We start from the raw sequence: 27,633 nt of genomic DNA on the forward strand, positions 1-27,633 counted from the left end.
GGTCATCATACATATTGCTAGTTGAATCCTCACGAAGATGGTCAAAAGGAGTGCACGCCATGCCATCCAATAAGATGGCACAACTGTTTGGTAAGTTCTAGTCCATCACACAGAATGAAAGGCAGTCGTAATGTACCTCGTTATTATCATCTCACTCTGCTGTTAATGGATTGGCAGCCGCGAAACTTCTTACGGTTTCCGTCACCGGCGGTCCAATGGGGTATCATATTGAACAACTAAACTACTCACACGCACGTGCCAATATCAGCAACAATTCCACGAGATCTCCAACCGCGCCTGCATCGGCAGTTTGGGAGAAAGATTGCCTTTCATTCAGGAGTCCGAGCCAGAAAGGATCCAGATTTTCAAGGGATATTTCTCGCCAGTTGTTCAAAACGATGCTGTTCTCGTCATCCACCCTCTGGCAACCATTATTCACAGCAGTTCATTCGCAAAACAAATAAACCGCTTACTACATGTAAGAAACCGCCATCCGTGGACAGGCGCAAGGTGTGAGACAACCGTAGGCCCTTGAAATCCAACACACAGCAATCTCGCAACTGGCTGTAGAGGTAGGAAAAATCTTCTATTGCCATCTGCCAGTCATCCTGGGAACCTGAAACCTCCACATGCAATGACGGGCGACCCAATTTTTGGCGCGGTGTGAACCATTCAACAAGAGTGTCGATATGCCAGTCCCAATCGTGGCAGTCGCAAATCAATGACAGTTGTTCAAGGTTTTCCCAGCTGTCCACTGGTGTGCGTAGGTCGGAGGCATCAAAAGCCGAAATATCCGCGAAGAAGTTGTTAATGTGACTGGCAGGCAAGCTTGCATGGCGTACCCCAGAGAAAGTCTGGCAGAGCATTTGTACTTGTGACTCGTTGAGATGGATCCCACCAGATAGTGAATTTCTTGACTTGAATGTGAAATGACGGACGTGGCCAAATTTTGGTGCAAATGTACCGGGGACGGAATCGGGGTGGTGAATGTATTCAATATATTCAAGCTTTGGAGCTACAACGGCGTCCATAAACCTATAGGGATCAATAGCGTCCAGCACAAGCCTCTGGAGAAGTGGAAAGCGGAGACTATTCCGTTCAAGGAACCAATCTTGACCACGGTCCGATGTGACGTCGGTGAATGTAAGTGTGGTCAACGATTGGGTAGCGATACCGGTGAGGAACAACTGATCGCGGATTGCAGAAATCGACAGGCCGAGCGTCGTTAGTGTGGTAGTAGCTGTCGAGAAGTCCACTGTGCCATTTAACTGTAATAGGTCCAGATGTCGAAGGGAAGGGGAGCGTGCCGGTGAAAGAAATTGTGGATAGTCGCAGCCACGCAAGTCTATGGAAACGTCTTCGAGGCAGGGAAATTCGAACTGACTGAACTTGTGTAGAAGGTCGGACAAGACGCTCTGCGTAATGCCTTGGACACGGAGGGTACGCCAACGGTTTGTGCTGGCTAAAAGAATGTCCAATAATGTGTCCATTTCACTGCCGCCAGGCGCGTTCAGGATCGTGACGTGGAGAGGACATTCACGGCTCCTCTTCAGCCGTCTCAGAAACGACTTAGGGCGGGAACTACGTGTCAACCCGACATCGCTCCAGAAACTGGGAGTGTTGCAGACCAACTCCCTCCAGAACGGTGAAACCCTAGCCAAGATCTTCCTTCGTTTACGCAAAAGTTTCAAAAAAAGACGTGGGTCCTCGTTGTTGCACATCAGCACGAAACTGAATATCCTCGTGACGAGTTCGATAGGAAGACGATCCACCAGAGAGGGTTGTGCCTTAGCAAGTTCGCTGATTTTACATTTCTGAGTCTCAACAGCCACCCGGACAGCTAAGAGCTGTTGGACAAGCGCCCGTTCGGTGGATTGCAACTGCGCCAGCTCAGTACGGGCCTGAGCGAGTTCGTCCATCATGCGTCCGCGCTGCAGTTACGACTGACATTAGGTTCTGTAGGGGATCTAACTGAAAGGATGAAGTGAACTCACCCTTCCTAAGGTGACAGTGGGGGGTTGTACAGAAATGGTACTACTCGTTGTAGCCGTCTCGATTCAACGAGTTTTTACGAACGAAGCGTGACGAAGCTTAAATGAGTAAATTTTGCTTGGGCCTCTGTAATCCAGGAAGGAGAACCTTTAGCAAGGATACGAGTCGACGAGCGCAGAGGAGCTGTGATGGTCACCTGCTGAGAGAGTGCTGTATAGGCCTCTATAGTCGATTCGATCGTATACTTATCTCGGAAAACTGATTTCTGAGATAACCATCTTTTTGTTTCCTTCCTGCACATATGTCCCGCCGTGCACCGAGCATGGAGTTGCTTCTACGCTGCTTGTGAGGACTGAGGTTCAAGCTCAACAGAACCAAGTCCCGCCTTTGCGCTTCAAGTTCGGCTCCAGAAAAGAGGATCTATTGAAGGACTGCCCCAGCCTCTAACGGGGATAAATGGTGCGTACGTTGCCTGATATTTGTGAATAGGCTAGATCCATGCTGATACATAAAAGATGGACAAGGTGAACATGCGGTTGAGATGCATGGCAATATTGTCTGTGTGACAAGATTTCCGTCCATTTCTACTATGTTTTCGCCTTCCAGCCAGCTGCTACTCAGATTTTTTCTAAGGCTGAATAACTGCAGGTCGGAGATCTGCGCGCCAATACACCGCACACCATGCTTTCCTTCGACAGGTTTCCGCTGAGATGCGTGACTTCGTCCAGACGAAGACGCCAGAACTTCTTGGACCGTTACTTATGTAAATCATAATACTGCACTGGCTAATTCTTTATCGATATCCTGATGGCATGCTCACCGGGGGATGCGCTATTGGTAAGAATACTGGTCTCGGACAGTAAGACAATGCTGAAAGCCCGGATGGCTTAGATCGGCGAATTTGACCTTCGTGAACACTTTATTTTCTTTAGAATGATTTCTCTTGACCATTGCAGCTGCATGGGCGGTCAGGACTTTGACAGCGACGCAGGTTTTGAGCCTATCTGTCTGTCATCAGTAAGCGAATATATGGTTTAAACCTGTTACTGACTGATGGTGACCGTGATTCCACCATTCCCTGTCTCCCTGATGGTGCGTGGCTACACGACCCGGCCTCAAGGCCTCATAGTGCACCAGGTTTGTGTCAGAAGGTTGATGCGGCGATAAGTTTGAACGTTGAACATATTAAGCTTAGTCTGCGACCGCTGATGACAGTTTTCCAGCGGTGCTCACTTGGCATTGCATAACACCTGACAGGGTAGCATACTATGTGTAGCGAACAGGAGGCGGTGGAGCCTGCTCGCCTCTTCCCATAACATAGGTTGTTATAAAGTTCTGGAACTTGAAGGCTAACAGTGCGTGGATTTGTCTATGAGCCATAAGAACCTCAGCACCATATTTATATAGTAGCAATGTCCATGGAGATACGACACCCAGAAGGAACGCACTACGTGGCCACTGCCAAGTGGCCGAACAGGAGGTTTTACTTACCATGGCCGTTAATGCGCCTCACAGTACTGCTTAAACGCTATTCCTTGTCATTGCTAAACCATTTTGCTATTTAGATAATCCGAATTGGAGGGACTGAGTGGGTCGCAGCCGGTCGTGCTCGTGTAACCCATTACCTCCCATTCCAGAACACTCATCTACAAAACGTTTGATGCTCGACGAGCACTGGACGAGCGCTTAGCATTTGCCGAGTTGAGTAACAGTACTTGCCGAGCTCTCGAACAATTCAAAAACTGTACAAAGTGTATGCTGTAATTCGACCGTTTTGCAGATGGGCCTACGAGGCAATGATGAAGTAAGATGGGTGCGTTGAACTAGCCGAAATTAACACGTCCACGCGCTCGAATCCTGGAGTTAGACAGCTCTGGGTGCTTCTTGGGAATTTTCTTGGCTTACTTTGGTCGCCACGGAAGAGATAAATAGCCTGTCATTTCTTGGGTATCCATCCATCCTTCACCTCCAGTGACATTACATACAGCTATGCAAGAGGACGCATACAACTCGCCGGGGGAAGCCACTTACTATTACCCCGTCATCGGGCGTAAGAATACAGGCATCGTTGCTGATCGTCTTCTTATCACAGACATGCAAAAGAACTATCCATACCAATTCTCACTCTTCATCCTTGGTTATTCCGCGATCCAGGGCGTCCGCAACACTTCCCTCGGTATTGCCTTACCGGATAACGGGTTGCCAGCAGCTTCCTTCTTTGAGATTGCCGCGATCCATGGCAAGCCTTACCGTGAGTATGTTGGGGACAAGAAATCACCGAAAGAGAGGGTGGCAGACTACGATGAAAATAATCCTAAGGATACGTTGCCCACTCCTTCAAGATTTGGAGGTGCGCCATTTTGACTAGTTCGGCATGCATTGGTGTACTGAGTTTCGCACACGTGTCAATAGGTTACTGCAAGTAGGTCGCCTCATTCAGTCGTACGGTACTTTCATTAATGCTGTTTTGCAGTCATGGATCTGTGACGTTCCCCACTTGGCACCGCCCGTACATGCTGCTGATCGAGGTCTGTCGGTCCAATCGCCCTTTGCTTATCCGAATTGACACATTCGTAGCAAGCAATGGGGAATGCTGCCGACCGTATCGCAGCCAATATCGAAAAACAATATCCGGCAGAAATTGGTAAATGGGTTCCAGAGGCCCAGAAATTGCGCTTTCCGTACGTTTTTATGCAGTTGTCAGTGAAACGCTTCAACAGTTGTTTTGGGACAGGTTTTGGGACTGGGCTGATCCAGCAACCAATCCACAAGGGTTACCCGCAGTGCTTTACGAGGACACTGTGGTGATCACGCTCCCAGGAGGCAAAAGCGCGACCGTTCAGAACCCCATTTCGTACTACACTTTTCAAGGGGGAATTCCTTCCGACTTCACAGATATATACAACGCACCGGTGAGGTTTCAACTCCACGGAGTGTTTTCTTTTCCCACATCGCTTACTCGTGCCCGGAATAGACTAATACAACAGCATATTTCTCGAAGTGGACACGGACTTATCGGCACGCCCCAAGCAGCCCCCAGGGAGGTACCGACATAGCTGCAGCCCAAACGTGAGAACCATCCAATCACTGTGTTTGGCTCATTAATTGTCTGCGATATGCCCCAGTGCTATTGAGTCACAGGCATCTCATCTCAGCTCGGGGATAGGTCTTCTGTTTGCCTTCCCAGATGGGATGGATCCTGCAATTGCGTGAGGGTAATTCCCGTCTAGAAAGAAAAGGCTCTGTGCTGATTACCGTAGTTACGATGAATTCTCCAATGCAGTGACCGAGTCAAAAAGACAGGAAGATTTCAACAATACTGGTGCCCTGGAAGCCCTCCATGGCATTATTCACGGCACTATTGTAGGTGTTTTAGTAGAGTTTCTTCCGTTGCTAACATGTGATGGGGCATAGGGTGGAAATGGGCACATGGTTCGTTCCGTTCATGCTAACCTTCTGTTCGAACTAAATGACATCCTATGATTCTGCACATTTAGACTAACCCAGATTATGTGAGTTATGAGGGGAAAATACATGATACAATTTAGGTTGACCACCTTCAGGCTGCTTTCGATCCTATCTTCTTCTGTGAGTCCTCGCGTATTGTAACATATAGTACGGGGAGTCTAACTAAATTGTTAGTCCATCATTGCAACGTCGATAGGTTGAGTGAGTACGAGTTCACATTCATTCGAAGTGCATTTTTGAACATCCATTAGTTGCACTGTGGGAATGGTGCTACCCAAGCTATTGGATGGGTGATGGCTACGTCCATGACGGCGTGAGTTACTCTTGGACGCAGGTTCGTGAGTCATCTAGGTTCGCTAACCGATGCTAAACAACAGTCCCTTGACAGCCACGCGGGACTTTTGCTCAAGTGTACAACGAGCAACTCCTTCCTACCGGGGCTCGCGGGAATTTGTACCCTTTCAGAAACGATAACGGGACGTACTGGACCTCAGAACAAACCCGTTTCTTAGATGCGAATGCCTATCCTAAATGTACGCCGTTTCTCTAACGTGCTGCGGTAGTGCACCTCACCCGCATTCCAATCTGCAGACTATTCCTACCCAGAATTTCAGGGTGTCAAAGTCGATCAAACGGCGACAGATGCGGAACGCGCTGCAGGTCGTGCAAGAATTGCCAAGTACTACGGCTTCGACCCTCAGCAAGCGGCAACACAAGTAGACATAGAGGCGTGGAGCCACCTGCCTGTCCCATCGCCCCAAAGTGCTGGGCTCCCTGAGACATTCCAGGCGATTAAGAGCTACCGCGTTTTCGTGGTTTTGGTCCAGCTTCCCGAACATGCATTTAACGCTTCATACCAGTTCGAGTTGCACAAAAATAGCGGCAACCAGACTGATTTAGTTGGCACGGTCACGGTTTTCGCTCGGCCAGACTATTCGCCATGCACGGCTTGTGCTTTGCGACGAGAAATGGGCACCACAGTCCGCGGCATTATAACGCTTCCTCCTTCCCTTGTGAACGACATCATTGTGAAACAACGGTGCCGGCGGTGGCAACGCAACTCTAGAAACGACGACAGAGGCAATTGTGCAGAGCTTGACGGGAAGGCTGTCGGATACATCGCGCACGGTAGTGGCAACTGCCCAGGGCGGGAAACGGGCGCCAACTGTGCCGGCACACCAAGTGTCCCCGCCAAATATCCTGCCAAGTGGGGTAACGCTGTTCAGCGCGGCCGTTGCGGAAAAGGCAGACGACAAAACCTACCCTGTGCAGTTATATGACTGGCAGAAGCACAATGCGTTGTTCACTGTGAGTCCAGCGTTGGGAAGTACATGCACGTTGCATAACCCGCTCACGTCTTTTCTAGAATGGTTGGAAGGATCAGACAAAGCAAAGTACACCCGCGTCAAGTGGCGTGTTGACATCTCTTCTAGGTTGGTTGCAGGGACGCGGCTAAGCAAGCTAGTCAAATCGGGTTAGCTGATATTCCAATGCCAGGGGAGCACCGTTCAACAGCAAAATGTTGAGACATTCAGCAGTAGCTGATTGAAAAGATAAACAGAAAGTTGGTAGCTTTTAGATTTCCCTGTATGTAGGTTCACTCGAGGGTCGAAGTAAATGGTGTAAAGGAGCCTTCCTTGATTACTTCAGTCAATTCACGACCTCATTATAAGCTAGAGATGATTTGTCTCGGCATGAACTAAATGTCATACTGCAATCTAACGGTGAGTAGGACCAGCTTGTTCTGCGCCTGCTACCGCCCATACCGTCCCTCCGATTTCCCCTTGAACCGATCTTCCTGTCCGCTTGGCACGTCTTACCGCTTTGAAGCCCGACCCCCCCCATCGCGCAGTACACAGCAATCTGCTGACATAGACGATGAGACTAGAGCGTCGTCATCGGCACTAGAACGACCGGACAACTTCGGGAGGCGGGCAGGGATATGAGGAACGGGAGACAGAGCAGAAGCACGATAGCTTCCCGTCAGTTTATGAGAGCGGTGATGAGGCGAGTAGAGATGAAAGTAGAGGGTCTGAGGGTAATGGTGTGGATGCCCTCGTCGGAACTGATAAAGATCGTGACTGATTGGGTACCTTCAGCACGGGCGTAGGTAGATCGGGTACATGTGGGCATGGTCGGACATGGGTCTTTGGTGTCTTAAGGACCGCGGTGCGAAGTACACAGGGCGTACGCGACAATGGCAGGGAACATACCATCCGCTGGGACTCACCAAGCTTTCAGCGGAGTCACAAAAGCTGGTACTTCCGTGAAATCTCTATCGGGTAAGCGGGGGCTGGTGTGCATGGGGGCAAGGTGCGTGTCGAGAGGTTGTCGATATGCTGTGTGACGAGGCGAAATGTCTGAGCGGAGGGGGCGACTCTCGTTGGCTCGTCTGAGGAGGCGTAAAGCAACATAATAGCTTTTAGGGGCGCGTTTGGCACTAGGAAACGCGAGAATATTAGTAGGGGTTCGGGATGTGTATATATATGTTACGATCGAGAGACATGCTGAGAGCTGAGATCGTATCGTTTGTCTGTGGTGGTACAACTACCACACGGTGGATAGGTGTTCTGCAAATGCTGCGGGAGAGGCAAGCTTCGTTGCATCTTATATCCAGGATGGTTAAAAAGTAGGTGATGAAAGATTGCTGTCACTCACCAAAGTGCACCACAGACTGCCACTGCCACGGAACGTACACCTCTGAAGGCCACATGAACAACGCGAAACAACAGCTAGCAGATTGCGCGCGATGCTGCGCTGAGACCAGCTCCAGCGAGGACGACGACGTGCTTGTCTTCTCGGAGCACAACGCGAAATGCGTCGTAGTTGTCGGCCATGGCGCCGGAGTGAACATGATGTTACGGCGCCTCCCCTATACCCTCTCAGCAACATCGCACTCCTTTGCAACCGTGGCCTTGGCACAAGTTCTGCCTAGCAGGTTGCATCGACGGGTTAAGTTGTCGTGAGTTCCGTCACAGTTAAATCACAAATGAGAGACGTAGTTGAAATTTTGTCAGAAGAATATTGGACGACGTGCCAGGCGTGCAGCCGACAGAGTCGGTCCGAACCTTACAATACCACTTCGTTACACGTCGACCCCCTCTCACCGTAGAAGTTGTAAGTTCACTTCAACTCATTTCAGTTATATCATCCACACAACTCAATGTTAGTCGTGATTGCAGCACGGACGCATAATGGACGAACTCATTCGCGCGTGGCTATAGAGACTCAGAGACATAAAATCAGCGAACTTGTCAAGGCACGACCCTCTTTGATCAACCATCTCCCTGTAGAGCTCCTCACGAGGATATTGACCTTTGTGCTGAAGCGCAACGACGAGGACCATTTCCGTATCAATTTTTTCATGAAAGCTTTCCCATGCTGAGGAAGGAATTGGCTGGGGTTTCACGGCTTTGGAGGGATTTAATCCTCGAAACTCCCAGTTTCTGGGGTGATATCGCGTTGACATTTAGTTCTAAAGTGGAACCCGAATCCTTGATGACACAGCTGAAGAGGAGTCGTGAATGCCCTCTTGACAGCACAATTTGCTACCTACCTCACGCAGTGGCTGCACGTCACGCTTTGGACCTTCTTGTTCCCACCACGGATTGCTGGCGTAGCCCCAGTCTCCAAGTTGTAGCCAAGGTCGTATCCAACGTCATGCACAAGCTCAACAGGTTCGAACGATGTTTCAATCAGTTTGTGGGACATCTATTAGGATTATATGGCACCGAGCGCCATTTAATTCTCGGTCGGCGCTATCTGTGATCAGTCGTTCCTCGTGGCCTCATGGGTATACCCACCCAATCGTTAACCACACTCACATTCACTTCCGACTGTGATCAACACTGGGTGCTTGAACGGGATACCCTCGACTTCCTGGTCCTCCAGACGCTTGTGCTAGACAATATTGATGCCCACGGTTTCGTGAACGCCATCCTAGCGCTAAAGATGGAACATCTCGACTACACTCGCCTCCGCGGGTTCTGTCTTTGGCACGTTTGGGCCAAAATTTTCGCCATGTCTGCCATTTTACTTTGAATCCGCGGAGTTCCATTTTCTGGTAGGATCGATCTCGATGACTCAGAAGCGCGCACACTCTGCCAAGCTTTCTCTGGAGTGTGTCACGCAACCTTGCATTCCGAGGACCTGGAACCACAGATCCCAGTCGATATCTGAGCAACCCTGGAAAGATTGTCGTTAATCTGTGACAATCTTGATTGGGACTGGAAAGGCAGGGCCATTACTGAACGGTTCACGGGGAGGAAGGAGTCGGGTCGGTCATCGTCGCACGTGCAATATTTAGGTAGCATATGGCGATGGAAAATCTTGCCATGGTTTATAACGAGTTGCGAGGTTGTTGTCTCGTGCTTTGTCTCTCACTACGGATGGTAGTTGCCTATATGTAGTAAGTGGCTTGTTTGTTTTGTATAAGAACCACTGGGAATAATGATTGTCAGAGGGTAAATGGCAAGGACAACATCGTTTCGGACAACTGGCGGGAACTGTCCCTTGGCACGGTGGAACTTTTCGGGCTCCTGAATGAAATGCCATCTTTGTCCAAAACCGCCAGCGTAGGCACAGACGGTGATCTCGTGAAATTGTTCCTGATATTTGCAGCTGTGGCCAAATACACACCGTATCAGTAGGGCCTTTACAGACGTTGTAGCCCATACAAAAGCATCGATTAACTATAAAACGTATCGTACGTACAGAGCAAACAAAGCATACATAAGGACAATTGGTACGGGGAAAATCAGAGGCATGAAAACATCTATCGCATAGTCCATGAATATCACGCATGGTTTTTCTTTGTTTGTGAGTCGCATACAAGTCCTCGGGCAAAATCCAAGAGTCTAGAGAAGAGAAGACCTGCCTCGGCGTGAATAAAGGCCATCAGATATCATACCACAACCTGACAATGAGCAGGACCAGCCTGCCCTGCATCTCCTTTGCGCTCAGATCCGGCCCCCACCAAGGAAACCCATCATCTCAACCATCTCTCCGATTTCCCCATGGCCCGATCTCCCTTCCCGCTTTGCACGTCTTGCCGCTTTGAAGTCTGAGCCCCCTATCTTGGAACCTGCAGCCATCTGCTGACGTGGGCGGATGAGACCGGAGTCGTCGTCAATACCACCAGAACGATCAGATGACTTGGGGAGGTGGGAAGAGATATGAGGAACAGGGGGCAGGGCAGAAGCATGGTAGCCTCCCTTTGGCTTATGCGAGCGATGATGAGGAGAGCGGACATGGGAAGCAGAGGGTCTGAGGGTAACGGTCTGGAAGCCCTCATCGGAACCAATAGAGATCGTAATGGATTGGGTGTCTTCGGCACGGGCGTGGCTAGTACGAGTACGAGTGCGTGAGCGTGAGCGTGGTCGGGCATGGGTCTTAGGTGATCTAGAGACGATAGTGCGAGGTGTGTGGGGCGAACTCGGGAATTGTGTGAACACAGCATCCGCAGGGACTTCCTCACCAAGCTTTCGGCGGAGTCGCTCGAGCTTGGCATGCTCTCGTATACTCTCGGGTGGCGCATCCGAGTGGGAGGAACCTGCACTTGCGGACGGCCCATTGGAAACCAGCGACGGTGCGTTGGACAGCACGCACCCCCGCTGGGAAACAGCAGCAGATTCCACACCGAGATGGGTGGGTTTGCGTTTGCTCCAGGTAGAGTCAGTCTCTAGTAAGGCAGGGACTGGCCCTGTCGCGATAGATTGTGATATTTGCGGAAAAGCAGCCATTGTCAAAGGGCAGGTCGAACCAGGGTATTAGATGAAAGGATATGAATACAGGATGTGGACGAGTTCTGATGCCAGATCAGAGAAAAAGAATACAGCTGGTTTGACTGTTCGAAGTGCCGGTACAGATGAGCCGCTCTTGGATTGAGAAGACTGTGGTGGTATGTACAGAGGGACACCTGGACCCGACTGGGGAGTGGGGAGTAAAGGGAGGACCAAGCGGTATACATACCGAGCTGGAAACAAAAGGACTGCCAAATCGCGACGATGAGTGGCCCCCAGGGGAACCACGATGATAATTAAGAATTCAACAGTACGTACGTACACTCCCTTTGATATGTTTAATTTTGATATTCCAGTGGCAACTGCGGTGGTGAACCTGTCTTGCCTGACGACCACCGCGAGGCTAGCTGTGTGCATACTCCATGACACCGGAGCTTGGCTTACACTCGTCTGGTTTATTGTGTTTGAGCCAGGACCCGTTCATCCTGCAAGTGCGGACACGAGGAGGGCCCCGATATGAGACAATAAAGGCAGATGCACGTTAGGAAGAAGGGAACCTCCACATTGGTACAGGCGGCACTTTCTGTACCCACGTTATGATGCAATTCCAACAGAGGGTCAGATGACGCCTTATCGCTGGCAACCCTGAATACCAACTCATCGAGCGAGTTGTACTGATATGTCTGTCCGTTGGACGCTTCTGAGTTCGCTCAGCACCAAGGCGAGGTCGTCTCACTGCGCGACAGTAACCTCGCGCGGCCAGCTTCTGCTCTATTCTGGCGAACACCACCCACGAATCCCGGTCGACGGATCTCTCCATGTTTTTGATATCGAAGCAGCGTCTTGTTCTTCTCTGGAGAAAAACAATAACAGCTGGCGCGTTCTCAGCTCCGCCGCTGCATCTTCCAAGCCAGGGCAAGCCCCTGAGCCTCGTGTCGGCGCAACAATCGCCTACGATGCCCATTCCGACACACTCTATCTATGGGGTGGCCGGGGAGGCGTAAACATGTCTCCTCTGGATCGCTTCCAATCGGGTATCTTTAAAGCATCCGTTGGAGATCAGGCCCTCAGGGACATCGATCAGCTCATTTGGGCGAGGCTCGAATCTACCAACGATGATTCGGGAGAAGCACCGGCTTTGAGGAGCTATCACGCCTCAGCGCTCATAGGGGTAGGCGTAGCCAGCTTTCTATCTTCAAGAGTAGCCCATCGGAACTTATACGATACTTGGTGCGCAGGGTAAGCTGTATATCCATGCGGGTTGCCCATCCGTGGGTCGTCTCGCAACATTGCACGCCTATGATCTGGTGTCCAACACCTGGAAACAATGTGCCGATGCTCCATGCGAACCTCGTGGAGGGACATCTATCGCGCTCATCACATTCCCTTCTGTACAAGAGCAAGTGGTCATCAGGTTCGGCGGTACGTCTGCCGACAACAATCCCGACATATTTTGTGGGTCCACGTTCTCACTGATCTCTATATACACAGGTTTTGCTGGATACGAACTACCGAATGTGACCCCGCCACCGCTCGACGTCTACATACCATCCGCTGATACCTGGTTGACGCTCATACCGTCTCCCGATCCGGCCCATGGTTACCCAGGTCCCCGCTCTGTATGCGGACTCGTCCCATTCGTGGTGCCTTCCTCCACTTCCATGGATGGTAATAACAAAATTCCCGTTGCGCTACTTTACTACGGCGAGAAAGATCCCTCATCGCTGGGCCACGCCGGCGCCGGCGAATTCTGGGACGACGTGTGGGCCCTCGTTGCGTCCCCTGGTCCCTCACTTGAGAACATCACAACTGAATGGAAGAAACTTGACACAGTTGGTATGTTTGGTTTGTCTTGTTTACGAGGTGCCAATCACTTTGTTATCCTATAGGATCCGAGAAACCGGAACCACGTGGTTGGTTCCCATCTGCTTCATACGTCACCCCCGAAGGCAAAACTCGCATCATCCTGACGGGTGGTTTACTTTCGACGAATGAGCGCAGTAGTGAAGTTTGGGTTGGAGACGTCCGGCTCTGATGCTCAAGTACGTGATTGTTGCTCGCGAGTTTCGCTGTTATTTTCTTTTCCCATGATCCTAAACATATGCCGTACCTTCGAGAGCAGCTTCCTCCATTCTATGTATGTCCCGCAGCGTACATACTCATTGTTAATGTACCTGTTCAATGAAGAATAACAATCCTCCTGATCGATGATCGCACTTCATCGATAAAGAAAAATGGATTCCCTTGTTCTTGTTTCGATACAGTATCCATGACTCAATACAAGCATAGGCATTGTCACCGTAGTAAGATCACATTAGTCCCGAGGTATAGTGCGGTGGTGGAAACTAATCCACTTGGTATTGGTGCACTCATAAATGCTAGATTTTTTTATATGCGCGTGGCCTGATCAATGGTTGTGGCCTGGACGGCCCAATATAATATCGAGTTTTTTTTTTTTTTTTTTTCCCATTTTTAGTGCGTTGAGGATTACATCCTATGTAGCACTATGCTATACTAGGTGATTCAATCCGCGTGGGGTCTTGTACCCCGCCTTCTCCCTGGGCGTATGAGTGCCCCACCAGCCCGGGCTGTAAGGCCCTCCAGTGGTCCGCCACGTTCCCGCCGCGCATTTTACTCATCTTGCCCTGACGAGATGGGAGAGGCTCGTAACGTCTGCTTGATTGATCGTTACTGACACGTACCCATCTGCACTGAGCAGAGAGTACCGGACAACAGGGTGGGGTGGCATCTGCCGCGGTAGATACGCGCCTAAGCATTTGGTTCTAATCGCGAGTTGATGCGGGGTCTCTTGTTGACAGGCTTATAAGGTGGACGTGATTTGGTGTTGGGATTGTGTGCTTGAGCGATCTTCCGCGGTGACGCGCTATAGTCCCACCGTAACCAAGTTGCAGTTGTGCGGTGGATGCGGGTTTGGTTTGGATGATGTTCGGGTATTTGCGCGTTCGCGTAGGTTCTGTGGAGAGGTATCAGTTCTGTTGGTCGAACGGTAGAGGAATGTAACCGAAGGTCGCCCTGAGGCGTCTAGTATCGTTGATATATTTTATCAGTGGTCCTTTTGCTCTTGGGTGTGCGAGGAGTGTGGCTGTGGCGAATGAGTCACGTCCTAGGGCGTTGAACAGTACGGTCGCGCTCGGTCGTATGCTGGACATTCGTATAGGTAGTGGTGGACTGTTTCCTTTCTGTTGTAGTCGCATTGTAGGCAACTGGGCGTGGCGCTTCGTTTGATGCGATGGAGGTGTTGATTTAGTGGCGTAATATCGAGTAAATGACCTTTACACTGAGCACAAAAATCGGTTACGTTCGATTGTTATCTAGGAAACGCCGATTGGCACAATCGAATCAAGCATATTTCGACTCGACGATTCGCTCAGATTTCATAGAGGGTTCCTCCAATAAAGCTGAGAAAAGTGTTTGCATATGGTACATCACGCGGGTACATATACAGTCTCAACCAGACTGCCAGATCCAATGGCGATATGCAGTCAATTCGTGCCGACGCTTGCGTAGATCAACTCCGCAGCCCTAGAAGATCGTGCCTCTACAGAACAACGGAAGGGTTTAGGATGTCTAACCTTTCTGTTAGAATGGTCCGAATAGTGTCGATGGAGATATACTCACGAACTTAGCCCTCCCGCGAACTCAGGAATAACGTCGACTTCGTGGCCAGCTTCGTCTCTAGCCTTCCCAATGCGTAGGGTGGCAAGGATGGATACTATCGCAACCCAAAGGCTTTGGTCTGCGACATACCTGCCGGGGCAGACGCGACTATGAATTCCACCTGTGTTCAGCGCTGTCGTTCTTCGTTATGCGCAGACGCCAGACTCACCGACCGAGTCCAAAATTTGGGGGCGCCGTACCTTCAGCAAGTGTTCCACTGGCAGTTAGGTGCCTTTCGGGGTTGAATGCAGCGGGGTGTGGGTAACGAAGTTCATTCTGCGTCATCGCCCTTGGTCACAGGAAATGAAGAAAATTCCGGATCAAAAAAAGAGTTCATACCAAAGATTAATTAGCACAGTCACACCTACATGAAGTCGAATGAGATGCAGCATAGTTATCGAGGGATATGACTTACCCTTTGGTATATACATGCCGTCAAAAATGTCTGCCGTCGTTGTCGTATGTGGAAGCACTACCAGAGGGACGTCCGTGAGGCCTTCTGCGCCCGATTTAGTGATGTGACTTACTCAAGGGGAGGCTGGGGTGCCATCGCAGAGTCTCTATGAGTACAGCCTCGACATAAGGAAGATTCTCTCTATCCCTAAAGTCGGGCAGACGGGTATCTCCAACGACGCGATCGATTTCCTCTTGAGCATTGGCCTGCGCCTCTGGATTTAACACCATAGCAAGAAGGAAGATAAGAAGTGTAGATGATGTCTGCGTCGGTGGGTTAGTGGTGGCAGCGCAAATATACATGAACTCACTGTTTCTGCTCCACCTGTATTGGAAAATAAATTGTGTGTTACGGTAGGACATGCCAGACCAAACTCACCAATGAATACAGTGGCGGCTACTGCTTTGATAAATTCATCTTTAGAGGAAGCCAAATCCTTCCCAACTTCCATCGCGAATAAGTCGCCCACAAATGATGTCGTTGCCGTGCCAGCCGCCTGAAAGACGTTAAGATCTCAATATCTGAATTCACGTAGCTACCGTAAAACCTGCCATTTCATCCTGCACATATTTTACTGGGTCATCCAGCACCCTTCTGACAAGAGCACGGAACTCCGCTGCCTGCTGTTTGAACTGTCCGCCAGGGAGCCACGGCAGGATGTTTGCAACTAAAATGGGATTAGTCGTCCCGCGAAAGCGTCATAAAAATGGACCCACGGAAGGGCATAGCTTTATATAAAGTGGCACGCTCCGGAGCCAATTCAATTGTGGCTAGCTCCAATAGATGTTCCATATTGGCCACAAAAGGGTCGTCCGTGGAAGCAACATCATATCCGTAAGTGATTGCCATAATGATTGCAGCAGACAGCCTGAAAACGATCATAAAACCGCACGAGGTTCGCAAGTCAGTCCTACGTACGTGGTGAAGTGCTTGTGATAGTCAAGTGGTGCAGAGAGCAGGTTCACGAGCAACTGGTGCACCTTCTCCATCTGCACGGCTTCGTACTTCTTTGAGGTTTGCTTATTAAACACCTCGTTCAACATCTTTCGATGAAGCCTCCATTCGCTGCCGTATGGGAGAAGGCCTGTGGAGAAATCTAATCTAGGTTCCGGTGGAATCATGGAGTTAATGAATAGTAAATGGTAGATAATTACGAGGGGCTCACAACTCATTTATATATGGGCGATCAGAGTAAATAGGTGACCGTTTCACTATCAGTTGATGAGCTATTTCCTCATCATTGATGATAACGAGTTCCTGGCCAAGCAGGGTACCATATAACACCCCACCTACAAATATACGTTGAGATGCATGATAAAGATATGCTGGTCGAAATCACATACCATACCGCTTCCCCCATCTTTGGTACGTTGTCCACGGTGCAGAGATGTCTATGTCAAGAACATTTCCTACTAGGGGAAGACCTCTTGGACCGGGCGGAAGTGGAAGACCATTTCTGAGAGACTTGTTTCTCCATCTCTTGATGGCAAATACGAGATAGGTTATCAAAAGGAAAAAAGCAGCAAGTGTTACAGCTTGCATCTCGACGTACGGTGATGCTGTGGGGGTGCGGAGGGCCTACATGCTGAGGGTGCGTTTTAAATCTCGGAAACAGCACCAAGTGTCAGTGTCCAGAGTAGGCACCCAGGACGAAGGGAACGTATCCGGAAAATACTACGCCTGATTAGTACTTGGGACGAATAGCCGAGTCGTTCCGTGCTATTCCATGTCTGACTCCTTCGGCTGAATTCCATCGCCGAGCCTTGACTCTTGCAGGTGAAGATCTTTCAGTTCCATTCCCACTGCTGTCATATCACAGGGAGATAACACCACGGCGTAACGGTGGTTCGTCGAATCGAGTTGGACTGGGAACAGGTACTCACATAGTGAGAAGGTTTGATGCCAGATTGTTTTCCAACCTCCGGTCAGTGGATACAACTAGTACTGACAAAGTACTGATGACTGATAGTACTGACCCCTACTGTACATAATAAGGTTCAAATGTCCAGCACTTCAGTTCCGATCCGACCCGATCACACATTAGTCTGCCTCCTGATCCGCGTTGCAGAAGTACTTGGTCCGCGGCTTGCCCAATTTTCCCCATTCAATCTTGGGTGCACATGCTAAATCGTATCCCATACTGCGTAATAACTTACTTTGTAAGGTTACCCGCGGCATTGCCATAGTAAGATCACATTAGTCTGGTGGTATAGTGCAGTGGTGGCAACTAATCCATTTGGTGTTAGTGCATTCGTAAATGTTGGATTGCCGATTAGATCGTACAGTGTTCTCACTGCGAGCACTACACACGGTCTATCACCTGCCGGACGGCATGTTTAGCATCGGTGAGTACAATGGGCCGCCCAAGAAGATGCCCCGAATCAAGCACGTTCGGCTCGACGATTTCGTTCAGAATCTGGGTTATCAGTCAGGGGAGGTTTTTCGAATGAAACTGAGAAAGGGATTTAATGTCACTGGTTCTATCCTACACCCCTTTCTGTTTTAGTGGGTGTACCGCTAAAAATGCAAATGATCTACTGACAATGAAAGTCCTGATCCATGGGAGCTGCTCTATCCGAATCAGACTCCACGGGAAGTGTTTCATCATTTTATGGCGCAGAAGGGTTGGTAATGCGGCATGTTGACGAACCGCCGAAGTCACAGCGATGCGGCTTACTTTATCGATAAATAAATGTATCCATAACCCATGAGTTAGAAAATAAATAACAAACATCCAGATTCCGTACACCAGGTCATGAGTATATCTATGGAAGACATCGTGTACTCGCTCGTGGCGAAAAAAAAAAGAGGCATAAGGAGGTTCGCTCGGCATCTGTATTATCGATTGTATGGATGGGAAACAGAGAAAATACAGTCACAACGGAGAATAATAGAAAGTATTTGGCTTGTTACAACAGCCGGTATATGAAGGGGCTCGGCCAGAGAGGGCTACAAAAAAAGGGTTCGTTATCAACATAAGAAGTAAAAGGATAACTAAGCAAGGGAAATCAAGGGGGCGTCGAGGAAGCGACAAGGGGTCACAATTCACTCGAGTACTTCCCAGCCGCATACCCACCACCACTGCCCGCACCCCCTCCCACGCTTGGACTTCGACTGTGTGCGTATCCCCTCCCCGTGGTCTCCCCTTCGGCAGTCGACGCCCGTCCATACGCAGCGATATAGTCGAAGTCGCCTTCGTCGTCACTTACGGTATGCGGATCCGGATTGACGACAGACAACCGTCTCATCGGTGCGCTGTTCTTCGGAGGAACAGCCGGTACGGGCGATTGCCGACGGAGTACTAATGGGCTCGTATCCGCAGGCCCTGACACATCCCCGTTTCCGGAACTACTCGGAGACCGTCCCTGTTGTTGTCGCCTGAACGCAGCAGCAGAGATCGTGCGAGGTGCTCCATTGGCTCCACCGACGTTACCCAGAGATGAGGTGGATTTTGCCATCAGTGGTGAGGAGAAAGGTGGTGGTGGGCGGGGGTATTCAGGCTGCGTACGGGGAAGCGGGGATCGTTGGCCTGAACCGGATGGTTCAGGAGTATCAAATTGAGTGGGACGGGATGAAGACGTTGGTAAATGTAGAGGTGATCCACGGCCAGTTACAAGGGGGCTTGGAAGTGACCGACCGTCACCGTACGGTGACGTGGGCTTTTCGGCACCAGAAGTTGATGGTCGGACAGGGGAAACGGAGCGATTGGCGAAAGGTGCGTTAGGTGGTGCAAGCGGGGATGGTGGTGTAGAACGAAGCGGAGACTGACTAAGGCTGCGTGCATGTTGAGGAGTATGTATTGGCGAAACAGGAGGCCTAGTAGACATGGGGGACGACGAGTATCCCAGCGGCTGCTGCTGAACCACATGAGTTGGAGGGGCGGGTTGGGTAACAGAAAGAGCCGGAGTTGAGGACAACGCCTCTAGTTCCCGAGATATCTCCTGGGCGGCGGCGGCATTCCGAGCGTGTTCGTCGGTGGCATTACCTTTGTGTGTAGGATCTCCCAATGCATAGGGTACTTCATCATGTAAATTCTGTGCTGGCGAAAGGGGTTGGTTCGTGTTCGTATGGTCAGAGTCTAAGGTTGGGGGAGGCACACGAGGAATTCGTCGACTCGCAGCTCGTGAGTGCAACGTGACATCAGACTTTGAACATGCCAAATCATGGGCAAAAACCGTTTCAGAACCAATGCCGTGAGTTGAATGAGTCGCAGCGCTCTCTGTATCAGTTGGCGTTTGCTCGCGTGTTTCATGGTCGTGACCGTCCTCTGAAGATTCATCACCACCGCCAACCTTGGATCTTGTGTCATCGTGAACTCTGGCCTCACCTTCATACGAGGTATCATCGCGGTCGTACGGTAGCCCTTCCTCCTCTTCCCCATCCGTTTCCAAGGAAGAAATACGAGGTTGCTGTGAAGCACGCTCGCTCGAGGACGCCGGACGATCAGAATGAGCACCATCCTCACCCTGACCCAAGCCATCATCCCAAGCTCTTATCGCAGCAGGTGCAGCACCGGGCGGGAGAACAGGAGGAGAGGTACTCCTTCGGGTTGCTCGTTTGTGTCCCGTGCCCGCATCACCGCTTCTCCTACCTCCGAAATAACCATGACCTTCGCTGCCTGTTGTGGGTTCATATTTTGGTACAGGATCATTGAGGGATTCGTGAGAGATTGATGTTGTTTGATCCATGGACATTCCGCGGTGCGATTTTGAGAGAGCATCCGTTATGGATGCCATTAGCGATGGCTCTTCTCCGTTGCCTCTGTTATTTAGCGTGGATAGGGAAAGCGGACCAAACTCGTCTGAAACGGGAGCAGGGTCGCGGCCACGAGAAGCGAGAGAGGAAAACTGGGAACGCTGAGGATCTTCATTTGGGGAACCCCGAACTCCAAAATCGTTTGTGGACGTGGACTGCCTCCTCTGAAGAAAATTTTAAAAAAGGCCGGTATCAATGAACGGATATCAAAGTAACATGATTGGACCCACAGGAGGTCGCGAGCCATGCCTACCGGCGTTAGGAGTAAAATCGTGATGAGGCGCTGATATCTGGTGCACAGTCAGGTGAGACTGCGTCTGTTCTGATGAAGGCGCAGTGTGATTTTGTTCCTCCAGCGCGGGCGCTTGGAGAACCCCATATCTGCGTCCTGAAGGGGCCCCTGAGAATCTGACTTCACCAATGGCACGTTGAGCTTCCTCGACATAGTCGTTTACACGACCGCGGCCAGTGTAAGGCGCACGCGGGAAGCCAGGGGTTGTGGCGATATCAGGAATTTCCTTCCGACAGGCATATAGAATTAGCAAGGTATAAAGTATAACGGAATAAAAGCGAAGAAGTACCTGCACAACGCCCTTTCCGATGTCACCCACGATCTGTACGAAGAATCAATCATAGTGCCGAACACCCAAGAATTTCATTACAAACATTCCCCTTTTCACAACATTCGACCAATCCACCAAACTTCAAAATCATCCAGTTCTTTGTGCACTTCCTCTTATGGTCACCTAGTGCTGCTTCCTCACGAAGAATGTCGCCATCCATTGCGCGCATTTCCTCTCGCAACCTATTCAGAGTATCGGCTTGTGCTCCGAGGTTCTTATGCTCCGGGCTCATTTTATTGAGTTTCTTCTCAGCTGATTCTGCCGAAGCACCAACGCGCTTTCGCCGACGACGAAGATCATCGAGTGCTTCTTCGCGAGTACGGACATCTTTCATGTTGTCGCGCACGGTATGATGGAGAGACGCCCAGGTAGTAAGGGCGGCAGAGAAGTGTGAAAGAATGGTTGTTGAGGCGGTAAGAATGTCCTAAGAAGCAATTAGTCCAACCAGAGATGACACAGGGGTGTGCTCACTCCAAGATCATCGCCTTCTCCTTGTCCCCAAACCCTGAGGGCGTCCGACGCCTTGGTAAGGTCTGTGCTTAGTCTCTGAAGTCTGGGGAACGAGAGTGAACATGAGTTGGCGGAAGATAGTTTCTTTTGTTGTTACGCACGACACGAGGACCGACTTCTCGGCTGTTATAAGGTCCTGAAGGGGTCGAAGATCAGGGTTACCAACGGCGAGGGCGGGAATTGTGGTGTTGTGTGCGATTTTTGTCGCCGCAGATTTGAACATGTTGTATGATGAGTCTGGACAGTGGCAGCCACCAGCGCTATGCCAGATGCTTGTGTTGGTTGAAGTGTGAGCTCGACCTTCGCCTCCCCTGCCACATCAAGCTGTGACGTTGCGGCGCAGTCAGGCGCAGCCGGAGATGAGGGATTAGGTAATCCACCCTGGCTCAGAGCCTCAGTCAAGCTCCACTCGCCGTTGGCCATCTACCGTAGACGAAGTACCCAAAACCTAGGAAACCCACGGCTTCGCGACACTCAAATGGCCATCCATTTTCCTTGGACAAACGCCTCACTCTGTGAATGGGGTGGGGTCGCTGTCTGCATGAATACGTATCACTTACCCATTTCACCAAGCGTTTTGAACTGAAACATCGAGGCATCCTGCTGGTCAGGTGGTGATGAACACCCACGCTGGCTCATTGGACAGAAGAGAAGTTGTTTGTGGACTCTCGTGATAGAAGGTTTGTTCCCTAGAGTAGAAGCGAGGCCCCTGGAAACATGCGGACACCACGCTTACCCCCCCCCCGATCGACCTTTGACACATGTATAGACGAAAATGAGGGTCCCATTGCTGCGGAACAGGTGTGGTGGTAATCCTGCCATCTGTATCAAGAGCTCTTATTTGGACCAGGGGATTAGAAGAGGGGCTTGTCATTTGCAAATCGAGGTGTCATTGCATTCTGCCTATTGAAACTTGCAGTAAGCTTGAAAGGCTATCGTTCCTTGTGTGCCCCAGTCCAAGCATCTTGACGCCATTCTGCTCACGCATTCCTCCAACCAACCACTGTATTTGGTCCTCACTCATATTGCTAGTATTTGAATGTTTATGGAGTATCGGTGACGGTGCGCCTACTCGTTCCTGTTGATCCCACGCGCTTACCATGCACACCTGCGGCTACTTGCATAACGCATATCAGCTGATGTACGAACTCTCCGGACAGTCTTCCGCAGTACCGTTTGTTCAGGATTCGGGCTTCCATGGACAGCGCTACACAGTTACGCCATAGCCCAACTTTGGTCACTTTTTGGCGCCAATTGTTTTGATATGCCAAAGCCTTAAGGTTTGGCGTGAGAGGAGTTTGCCCTTCCAATGCTAGTTCGCCGGTGTTCTTTCTCGTCCGACCTCAGCCTATCAGTTTTTTGCCGTTGTCCTAAACCTGATTGGCATCTGCGACCTATATGTAGGTCAGCAAATCAGTGAGTTCTTTCACTCCGTTACTCCCAGATCTGCTTATGTAATCTCCGCGGGACAATCGCCAGCTATATTAGGTAGTCATCCAGACGGCCTTGGAATATCTCCGACAGTTGTGTGGGAATAAGACAAGGACTTCCGTCCGTCATTTCACGTCATGGAAGGAGCGTAGGTGTATCTGGACTTACCTGCTATGTGAACGTCTCTGAGAGGGGAGTCCTTTTTTTCCTACAATAAAGGCAATCAGGTCCGGTCCGATCAGTGGGCTGTGGCGAGTTAATCCGTTGATGATCTTGCAAAATACAATGAATAATACTGAAAAGAATGGGGATGTCCTATTCCGTCTGGACGCTCTCAAATGGTATGTCAGCTTTCATGACATTACAATTCCGAAATCCGAGGGGCGATAGCTGCCGCTAGCAGAATCAAGGTATAAATCTTGCACACATGTCCGTCTCAAGGATAGCACGTTCAGTTTTTCTACGATGACAAAATCACTGCAGCTTCGTAAAATCTTCAGCGCCCTATACACCCTTTTCCTCTTCACTCAGTCCGACATCAGGATTGCCTTGCTACCGGTAGTGAGAAACCTTCTCTAATGCTATATTTCTGCTGCTGACGCTGTTCCTGAAAGACTTTGTTTTCCATCGCCGCAGCTCCACTGGCCACCCCCATTCGGCTGCTCGAGACCACTTTCTGGATCTGGCTTCACCTGTTGCAATGCAACGTAGCTAACCAGATCAAAGAACCTGACGAAGACAATATCAACAAGCCCTCTAGGCCAATCCCCTCGGGTCGGATCACCGTAGAGGATGCCACTCTTCTTAGATGGGCTCTTGTTCCCATTTGCTTGGTGTACTCCGCGATCTACAGCATGGAGCTGATGCAAATCAGTCTCACCCTTATGTTGTTTACCATGTGGTATAACGAACACGATGGGGACAAAGATTACTTATCCAAAAATCTCTTAACTGCGGTTATGTACGGCATAAGCGAGCTTGGTGGTACTCTTGTTGCAGGTATACTCCTCCATCGCCCTCATTTTGGACTACAGCTGAACACTTTCGCTCCAAGGTCGTGACCGCACTCAAGTTAGCCAAACGGGACGAATCGCCACTGAAATGACGGTGGCTGTTTTCATGTCAACTCTGCACGCCCAAGACTTCAAGGATGTGGATGGTGACTGCTTAATAGGACGACGGACCTTCCCCATCGCCTATCCTGTCGCGTCGCGTTTTGCAATTGGACTGGCAATTCCCCTTTGGTCGATCTTACTCACCGTTGTGTGGCAACTTGATCCGTTATGTGCAATTGCTTTTGTTGGTCACGGATGTTACGTCGGAGCCAGGTTCATGCTTTACCGCACCGTGCAGGATGATAAGTTATCCTGCAAACACTACTGCGTGAGCGTTTCCATCCTCTAGCAACGCGTTGAGTCGATGTTAAGTGATCGTTTTAGGCATGGTTTTCCATACACCACCTGTTCCCAGCATACTGGTATTACCGCCACGGCGCGAACCAGTGTCCGAGCTTCGCATTCATTGAGAAGATGCTTACTGATCGATGCTATTTGGCGTCGTTACATAAATGACTGCAGCAATTTGCTGTTTTTCGTTTGGTTCTTCAATATTACCTTGCTGTGTAAGCAAGGTTTCCTTCAGCATTTCACCATGCATACGTATTTTTATGCTCTCACGGCTGTTGTTGATGGCATACTTAACCCTACACACACCTATTATAGCCGAACCTCGCGGGGTGAATGCATGTACTTACATATACTTCCAGTTGTTTGTGTACAAGCGATGGCAAAATGATTCATGACATTGTATAACCAGTGTGTGAGACTGATACCAGTTGGAGATGCAGAGACAAATTGCCGACAGTTTCGGTTTTAGCTGGAACGAGATGTAACGGGTAGTGATCGGAGGCTCGGAAGTTGTGAAGATAGATACCATCACGGCGACAAGATTGCGCCAGTGGCAGTTAGTTGGTACGTGGTTCCGCGTTCGACGTAGCGGAACGGCCTCCGCATTAGACCTGCTGCGCCAAACTGCTTACACTTTTGGAGTAGTAATAAGTACTGTCCAGGTTATCTACCACGCGCAGTACACAGACCACTGACTGCTGTTGAGTTTCGTTTGTATCCTGCGACACTTTTCTGCGTTCTGCAAAGAACCTGAGTTCGTGTTGTGGATACATGTGAACTACCCATATCGCTTGGCGCAACGCTTCTCTCCTCTGTGAATAGAGTCGAGTGGTATTCCTTTCTCCATGGACAAGTATGCGGCACCTACCAATTTTCCTAAGCTTCTCAAACCGAAACTTATCGACATCTGTGGGTCACACTTGGAAGTTTTCTGCGAACTCTCTCGGCAGAAGCTTTGCTCCGGGCCTAATGTACCCTGCAAACGTGAAAACCCCACGCTTATTTTCGGATCGACCTTGTATCGTCTGCATTTGGTCTGCATAGTAAGTACATACCCGTGGAATCCTAGTCTTGCCAAGCTCTCATCTTCGTACGTCGCTGGGTTTCAAATTTGTTTTATGTAATCACATCGTTTCCTTTTAGAGGTGAACTGTGAACTCCATGGTGGTGAGATTCGGGCTCGGGCGATATCATTCGCCGATGCATAATGATGATAAAACGCCAGCAGACGACCGTATTTGACGGGCTTCCTTAAACTAACTGATCCTGCATTGGTTACTAACAAACGAGTAGCTTTTTACGCACATACTGCCAGCCGACCTCGACAACTTGAAACGATGGCCTCAGGGTTACTGGGTACGTGCCGAGCTCGGATCTAGTTGGATACGTTGACAAGATTGAAAATCCCATTCCAGAGAGACATGTCTTTTCACTACGGAGCACGTTTGGTCTGTGCGTCGGAGGATAAATCACTGGGAAGAGGGATGTTACAATACAATGTGCACTATTGAAATACCCAGTCTCGGAGAGCGAGCAAGGCCCGGGTTGACATTAGTGCTGACCCACAGATCGTCTGCCAAAAGCCCTCCGTTTTCATCTCATGCGCTTGACTGCAGAATTCAGACAAACAGGATTACTATCACCCTACGACTGTGCATCTCCTACAGTTGAAAGCAGCTGGAATTCCCTCCGCCAATCGAATTCGAGGAAGTACGCTTGATCTACACGCTCGATAACGGCGAAAGCGCCGATTTGAACCGTGGTACCTCCAAGGTCGACGGGGCAGGGGGGCAACAAGGTGGACGGGATGGGAAATGCAGTGCGTATCCTTTTCCATCCATAGCCAGTGCAGTACGTCGAATGTGTACCTGACACGGCTTCATCTGATGAATGAACAGATGCAATGAATCTTCTACTTATCTCTATAACACAGCTGCTAGTAGTCGGGATCGCACAGTCAGGAAGCTGTATGCCGTGGTGCGTTCCACCCATTTTTCGTACATCGCTTCATAGATCGATCCCTAATTCATCTCCCCTCAACATCCCTGGGTACTTCCTACAGCCCATACAACCAACCCAACCAGGACACACGCTCACGCTCCCCGACTGCACCCATCCACATCCCTTTGCACTTATATTCATAGAACCAACGCTCATGTTCCCCGCTATGCCACCCACAGATCCGGCGAAGCAAGCTCTTAAGAGGAGGCGGAAGTTGAAAGCGATCACGGAACCGAAGTCGGAATGATAAGGATGCAAACAGGAATGGTAATGGTAAGGCTGGAGGGAAGACTATATGGTCGAGATGGACGATCAAGCGCTAGATTTGTTCGTGGTGAGTGACCTACAGATGCCCTGCCCCACGTAGCAAAAAAGCATCATGGGTAGTTGGGGTGTCAGTGTCCTGGCATGGTTTTGATATTGTCCCTGTCATATATCACAAAGGGAACACAGGCTTGAGGAAGTCGGTGGACCAACGCCACCATGTCCATCTACTTGATTCCTTACCTTGTTCGTTTCACCTCGTCCTGCCACGTGTATACAATTCATCATGAAGGCCACGCTGACATATACCCGTCAGAACAGATACCACAGGAGACTCAGAAGGAGCTCGTGGACGCGTTCCACTTTGCCGGTCGGTTACATAGCAGCTGCAGCGGGGCTTACTGTATGGGCTCCCCTCGATTGAGACGGTGACGTCACCGTGACGACAGTAGTGGTGATGGTCAGCGTACATAGACCTTCCGGAACGTACGTCTTGTGGGAGGATAGCTTCGTTTGGTTTTGATAGTGTAGGGTAAGCGACCTAGGTTGAAATTCTTTGGATTTTGGATAGTGAAACAATCTTGGCAGGTAAAAGGTATAACAGTACACTTCGGATACTGAGTGGCGAGTCCCGCGCTGAGGAAACGTGAGTGGCAGCTAAGTCTCATGAGCTGTCTCTTCACTTCCATTAGTGTCGACGTCGCGGAGTCGAACTAAATTATTCGATCCCGCCAATAGCCGACATGCAGGAAGGAGTAATGTGGATATCGTTATTGTGGGTGTCCATACGTCGCAGTAAGTCCAGGAACGCCAGAAAGATCTGCCTGCAGCAATTTAACGCAACGATAGGTAGCCGCAAGTAACATACAGCAGTAGTAGACACTGACCAAAGAATGTCCGTGAATAGGCCCAAGCAAATAAACATACGCAAGACGATGAGGCCAATTCTCTGGTCTTGCTGCAGTTCGGGCCGAGCACCTTTACCTCTCTAGAGAAGGAAGACGAATCCATAAAGAGTCGGCGAATGCGACAGGTGCCTTTCTGGTCACTTAACCGTCCCGATCCGAGTGGCTTGTTGACCGTTTATGCAGCATGGTCCTTCGAAATCGACAAGCAACTAGTAGTGTATGGGTAACCTGGTCATGCATAACCTCCGGACCCTTCACCTTACAAGTTCCCACTGACTACTGTCGAGATTTGTTTGAACCTTGTGGCGTGTTTCTAGGTTCTGCGAGGGACCTCAGGCACGTCACTCCTCGGACAAAATCGAATGAGATGTCTGTCCGCATGAGTATGTGCACTTACCCATT

General features: G+C 50.0%; 9 protein-coding genes across 9 annotated transcripts; 5 read left to right on the forward strand and 4 right to left on the reverse strand.

Moving 5' to 3' along the window:
* Positions 1-206: 206 nt before the first annotated feature.
* On the reverse strand, positions 207-2,199 carry F5J12DRAFT_146558 (uncharacterized protein). Its single transcript, XM_051738141.1, has 3 exons — positions 1,995-2,199; positions 474-1,943; positions 207-421 (listed from the first exon to the last, which is right to left on the reverse strand). The coding sequence occupies exons 2-3, from the start codon at positions 1,920-1,922 to the stop codon at positions 242-244; spliced, it is 1,629 nt and encodes a 542-aa protein (XP_051599222.1). The 5' UTR covers positions 1,923-1,943; positions 1,995-2,199; the 3' UTR covers positions 207-241.
* A 1,782-nt stretch (positions 2,200-3,981) lies between these two features.
* On the forward strand, positions 3,982-6,916 carry F5J12DRAFT_893560 (common central domain of tyrosinase-domain-containing protein; the record flags this gene model as incomplete). Its single annotated transcript, XM_051747669.1, has 17 exons — positions 3,982-4,342; positions 4,405-4,414; positions 4,466-4,520; positions 4,570-4,673; positions 4,727-4,904; positions 4,967-5,061; positions 5,118-5,201; positions 5,253-5,355; positions 5,407-5,424; positions 5,490-5,504; positions 5,556-5,580; positions 5,635-5,661; positions 5,712-5,794; positions 5,849-5,993; positions 6,052-6,588; positions 6,644-6,768; positions 6,827-6,916. The coding sequence occupies 17 exons, from the start codon at positions 3,982-3,984 to the stop codon at positions 6,914-6,916; spliced, it is 2,055 nt and encodes a 684-aa protein (XP_051599223.1).
* Positions 6,917-7,657: 741 nt separating this feature from the next.
* Positions 7,658-10,109, forward strand: F5J12DRAFT_783450 (uncharacterized protein; the record flags this gene model as incomplete). The annotated part of the gene is made up of 9 exons (XM_051742847.1): positions 7,658-7,773; positions 8,026-8,081; positions 8,134-8,422; positions 8,481-8,577; positions 8,603-8,625; positions 8,832-9,211; positions 9,233-9,482; positions 9,528-9,579; positions 9,921-10,109. 9 exons carry the CDS (start codon positions 7,658-7,660, stop codon positions 10,107-10,109), a joined length of 1,452 nt encoding a protein of 483 aa, XP_051599224.1.
* Positions 10,110-10,418: 309 nt separating this feature from the next.
* On the reverse strand, positions 10,419-11,201 carry F5J12DRAFT_893562 (uncharacterized protein; the record flags this gene model as incomplete). The annotated part of the gene is made up of 1 exon (XM_051747670.1): positions 10,419-11,201. The coding sequence occupies one exon, from the start codon at positions 11,199-11,201 to the stop codon at positions 10,419-10,421; it is 783 nt and encodes a 260-aa protein (XP_051599225.1).
* A 558-nt stretch (positions 11,202-11,759) lies between these two features.
* F5J12DRAFT_837254 (galactose oxidase) lies at positions 11,760-13,485 on the forward strand. Its single transcript, XM_051746002.1, has 4 exons — positions 11,760-12,372; positions 12,440-12,623; positions 12,693-13,037; positions 13,091-13,485. Exons 1-4 carry the CDS (start codon positions 11,881-11,883, stop codon positions 13,234-13,236), a joined length of 1,167 nt encoding a protein of 388 aa, XP_051599226.1. The 5' UTR covers positions 11,760-11,880; the 3' UTR covers positions 13,237-13,485.
* Positions 13,486-14,609: 1,124 nt separating this feature from the next.
* F5J12DRAFT_146676 (cytochrome P450) lies at positions 14,610-17,302 on the reverse strand. The gene is made up of 13 exons (XM_051738142.1): positions 16,677-17,302; positions 16,499-16,622; positions 16,252-16,434; positions 16,050-16,201; positions 15,885-16,000; positions 15,712-15,829; positions 15,644-15,657; positions 15,407-15,596; positions 15,295-15,351; positions 15,219-15,243; positions 15,049-15,168; positions 14,841-14,987; positions 14,610-14,789 (listed from the first exon to the last, which is right to left on the reverse strand). The coding sequence occupies exons 1-13, from the start codon at positions 16,873-16,875 to the stop codon at positions 14,705-14,707; spliced, it is 1,530 nt and encodes a 509-aa protein (XP_051599227.1). The 5' UTR covers positions 16,876-17,302; the 3' UTR covers positions 14,610-14,704.
* Positions 17,303-18,022: 720 nt separating this feature from the next.
* F5J12DRAFT_837272 (uncharacterized protein) lies at positions 18,023-21,684 on the reverse strand. Its single transcript, XM_051746003.1, has 7 exons — positions 21,663-21,684; positions 21,323-21,602; positions 21,183-21,264; positions 20,755-21,135; positions 20,670-20,702; positions 20,319-20,606; positions 18,023-20,252 (listed from the first exon to the last, which is right to left on the reverse strand). Exons 2-7 carry the CDS (start codon positions 21,442-21,444, stop codon positions 18,372-18,374), a joined length of 2,787 nt encoding a protein of 928 aa, XP_051599228.1. The 5' UTR covers positions 21,445-21,602; positions 21,663-21,684; the 3' UTR covers positions 18,023-18,371.
* Positions 21,685-23,117: 1,433 nt separating this feature from the next.
* Positions 23,118-24,056, forward strand: F5J12DRAFT_722236 (UbiA prenyltransferase family; the record flags this gene model as incomplete). Its single annotated transcript, XM_051741358.1, has 3 exons — positions 23,118-23,213; positions 23,267-23,651; positions 23,707-24,056. The coding sequence occupies 3 exons, from the start codon at positions 23,118-23,120 to the stop codon at positions 24,054-24,056; spliced, it is 831 nt and encodes a 276-aa protein (XP_051599229.1).
* Positions 24,057-25,616: 1,560 nt separating this feature from the next.
* Positions 25,617-26,342, forward strand: F5J12DRAFT_146876 (uncharacterized protein). Its single transcript, XM_051738143.1, has 2 exons — positions 25,617-25,909; positions 25,957-26,342. The coding sequence occupies exons 1-2, from the start codon at positions 25,873-25,875 to the stop codon at positions 26,304-26,306; spliced, it is 387 nt and encodes a 128-aa protein (XP_051599230.1). The 5' UTR covers positions 25,617-25,872; the 3' UTR covers positions 26,307-26,342.
* Positions 26,343-27,633: the final 1,291 nt, after the last annotated feature.

This window comes from Pisolithus orientalis (assembly GCF_024613125.1).
Source record: "Pisolithus orientalis strain OTSU chromosome Unknown F5J12scaffold_17, whole genome shotgun sequence".
In the NCBI taxonomy this organism is placed as follows: Eukaryota; Fungi; Basidiomycota; class Agaricomycetes; order Boletales; family Pisolithaceae; genus Pisolithus; species Pisolithus orientalis.

Coding starts and splice junctions, on each gene's coding strand:
- F5J12DRAFT_146676 (XM_051738142.1), bottom strand. CDS start 16,875: ATGCAAGCTGTAACACTTGCTGCTTTTTTCCTTTTGATAACCTATCTC. Junction 16,202..16,251: donor TATCACAAGCACTTCACCAC/GTACGTAGGACT, acceptor GATCGTTTTCAG/GCTGTCTGCTGCAATCATTA. Junction 15,830..15,884: donor AATATGTGCAGGATGAAATG/GCAGGTTTTACG, acceptor AACGTCTTTCAG/GCGGCTGGCACGGCAACGAC.
- F5J12DRAFT_146558 (XM_051738141.1), bottom strand. CDS start 1,922: ATGATGGACGAACTCGCTCAGGCCCGTACTGAGCTGGCGCAGTTGCAA. Junction 422..473: donor ATGGCGGTTTCTTACATGTA/GTAAGCGGTTTA, acceptor AATGGTTGCCAG/AGGGTGGATGACGAGAACAG.
- F5J12DRAFT_146876 (XM_051738143.1), top strand. CDS start 25,873: ATGCAGTGCGTATCCTTTTCCATCCATAGCCAGTGCA. Junction 25,910..25,956: donor TTCCATCCATAGCCAGTGCA/GTACGTCGAATG, acceptor ATGAATGAACAG/ATGCAATGAATCTTCTACTT.
- F5J12DRAFT_837254 (XM_051746002.1), top strand. CDS start 11,881: ATGTCTGTCCGTTGGACGCTTCTGAGTTCGCTCAGCACCAAGGCGAGG. Junction 12,624..12,692: donor AGTGGTCATCAGGTTCGGCG/GTACGTCTGCCG, acceptor CTATATACACAG/GTTTTGCTGGATACGAACTA. Junction 13,038..13,090: donor GAAGAAACTTGACACAGTTG/GTATGTTTGGTT, acceptor GTTATCCTATAG/GATCCGAGAAACCGGAACCA.
- F5J12DRAFT_837272 (XM_051746003.1), bottom strand. CDS start 21,444: ATGTTCAAATCTGCGGCGACAAAAATCGCACACAACACCACAATTCCC. Junction 21,265..21,322: donor GAGAAGTCGGTCCTCGTGTC/GTGCGTAACAAC, acceptor CTCGTTCCCCAG/ACTTCAGAGACTAAGCACAG. Junction 20,607..20,669: donor TCGGAAAGGGCGTTGTGCAG/GTACTTCTTCGC, acceptor GCCTGTCGGAAG/GAAATTCCTGATATCGCCAC.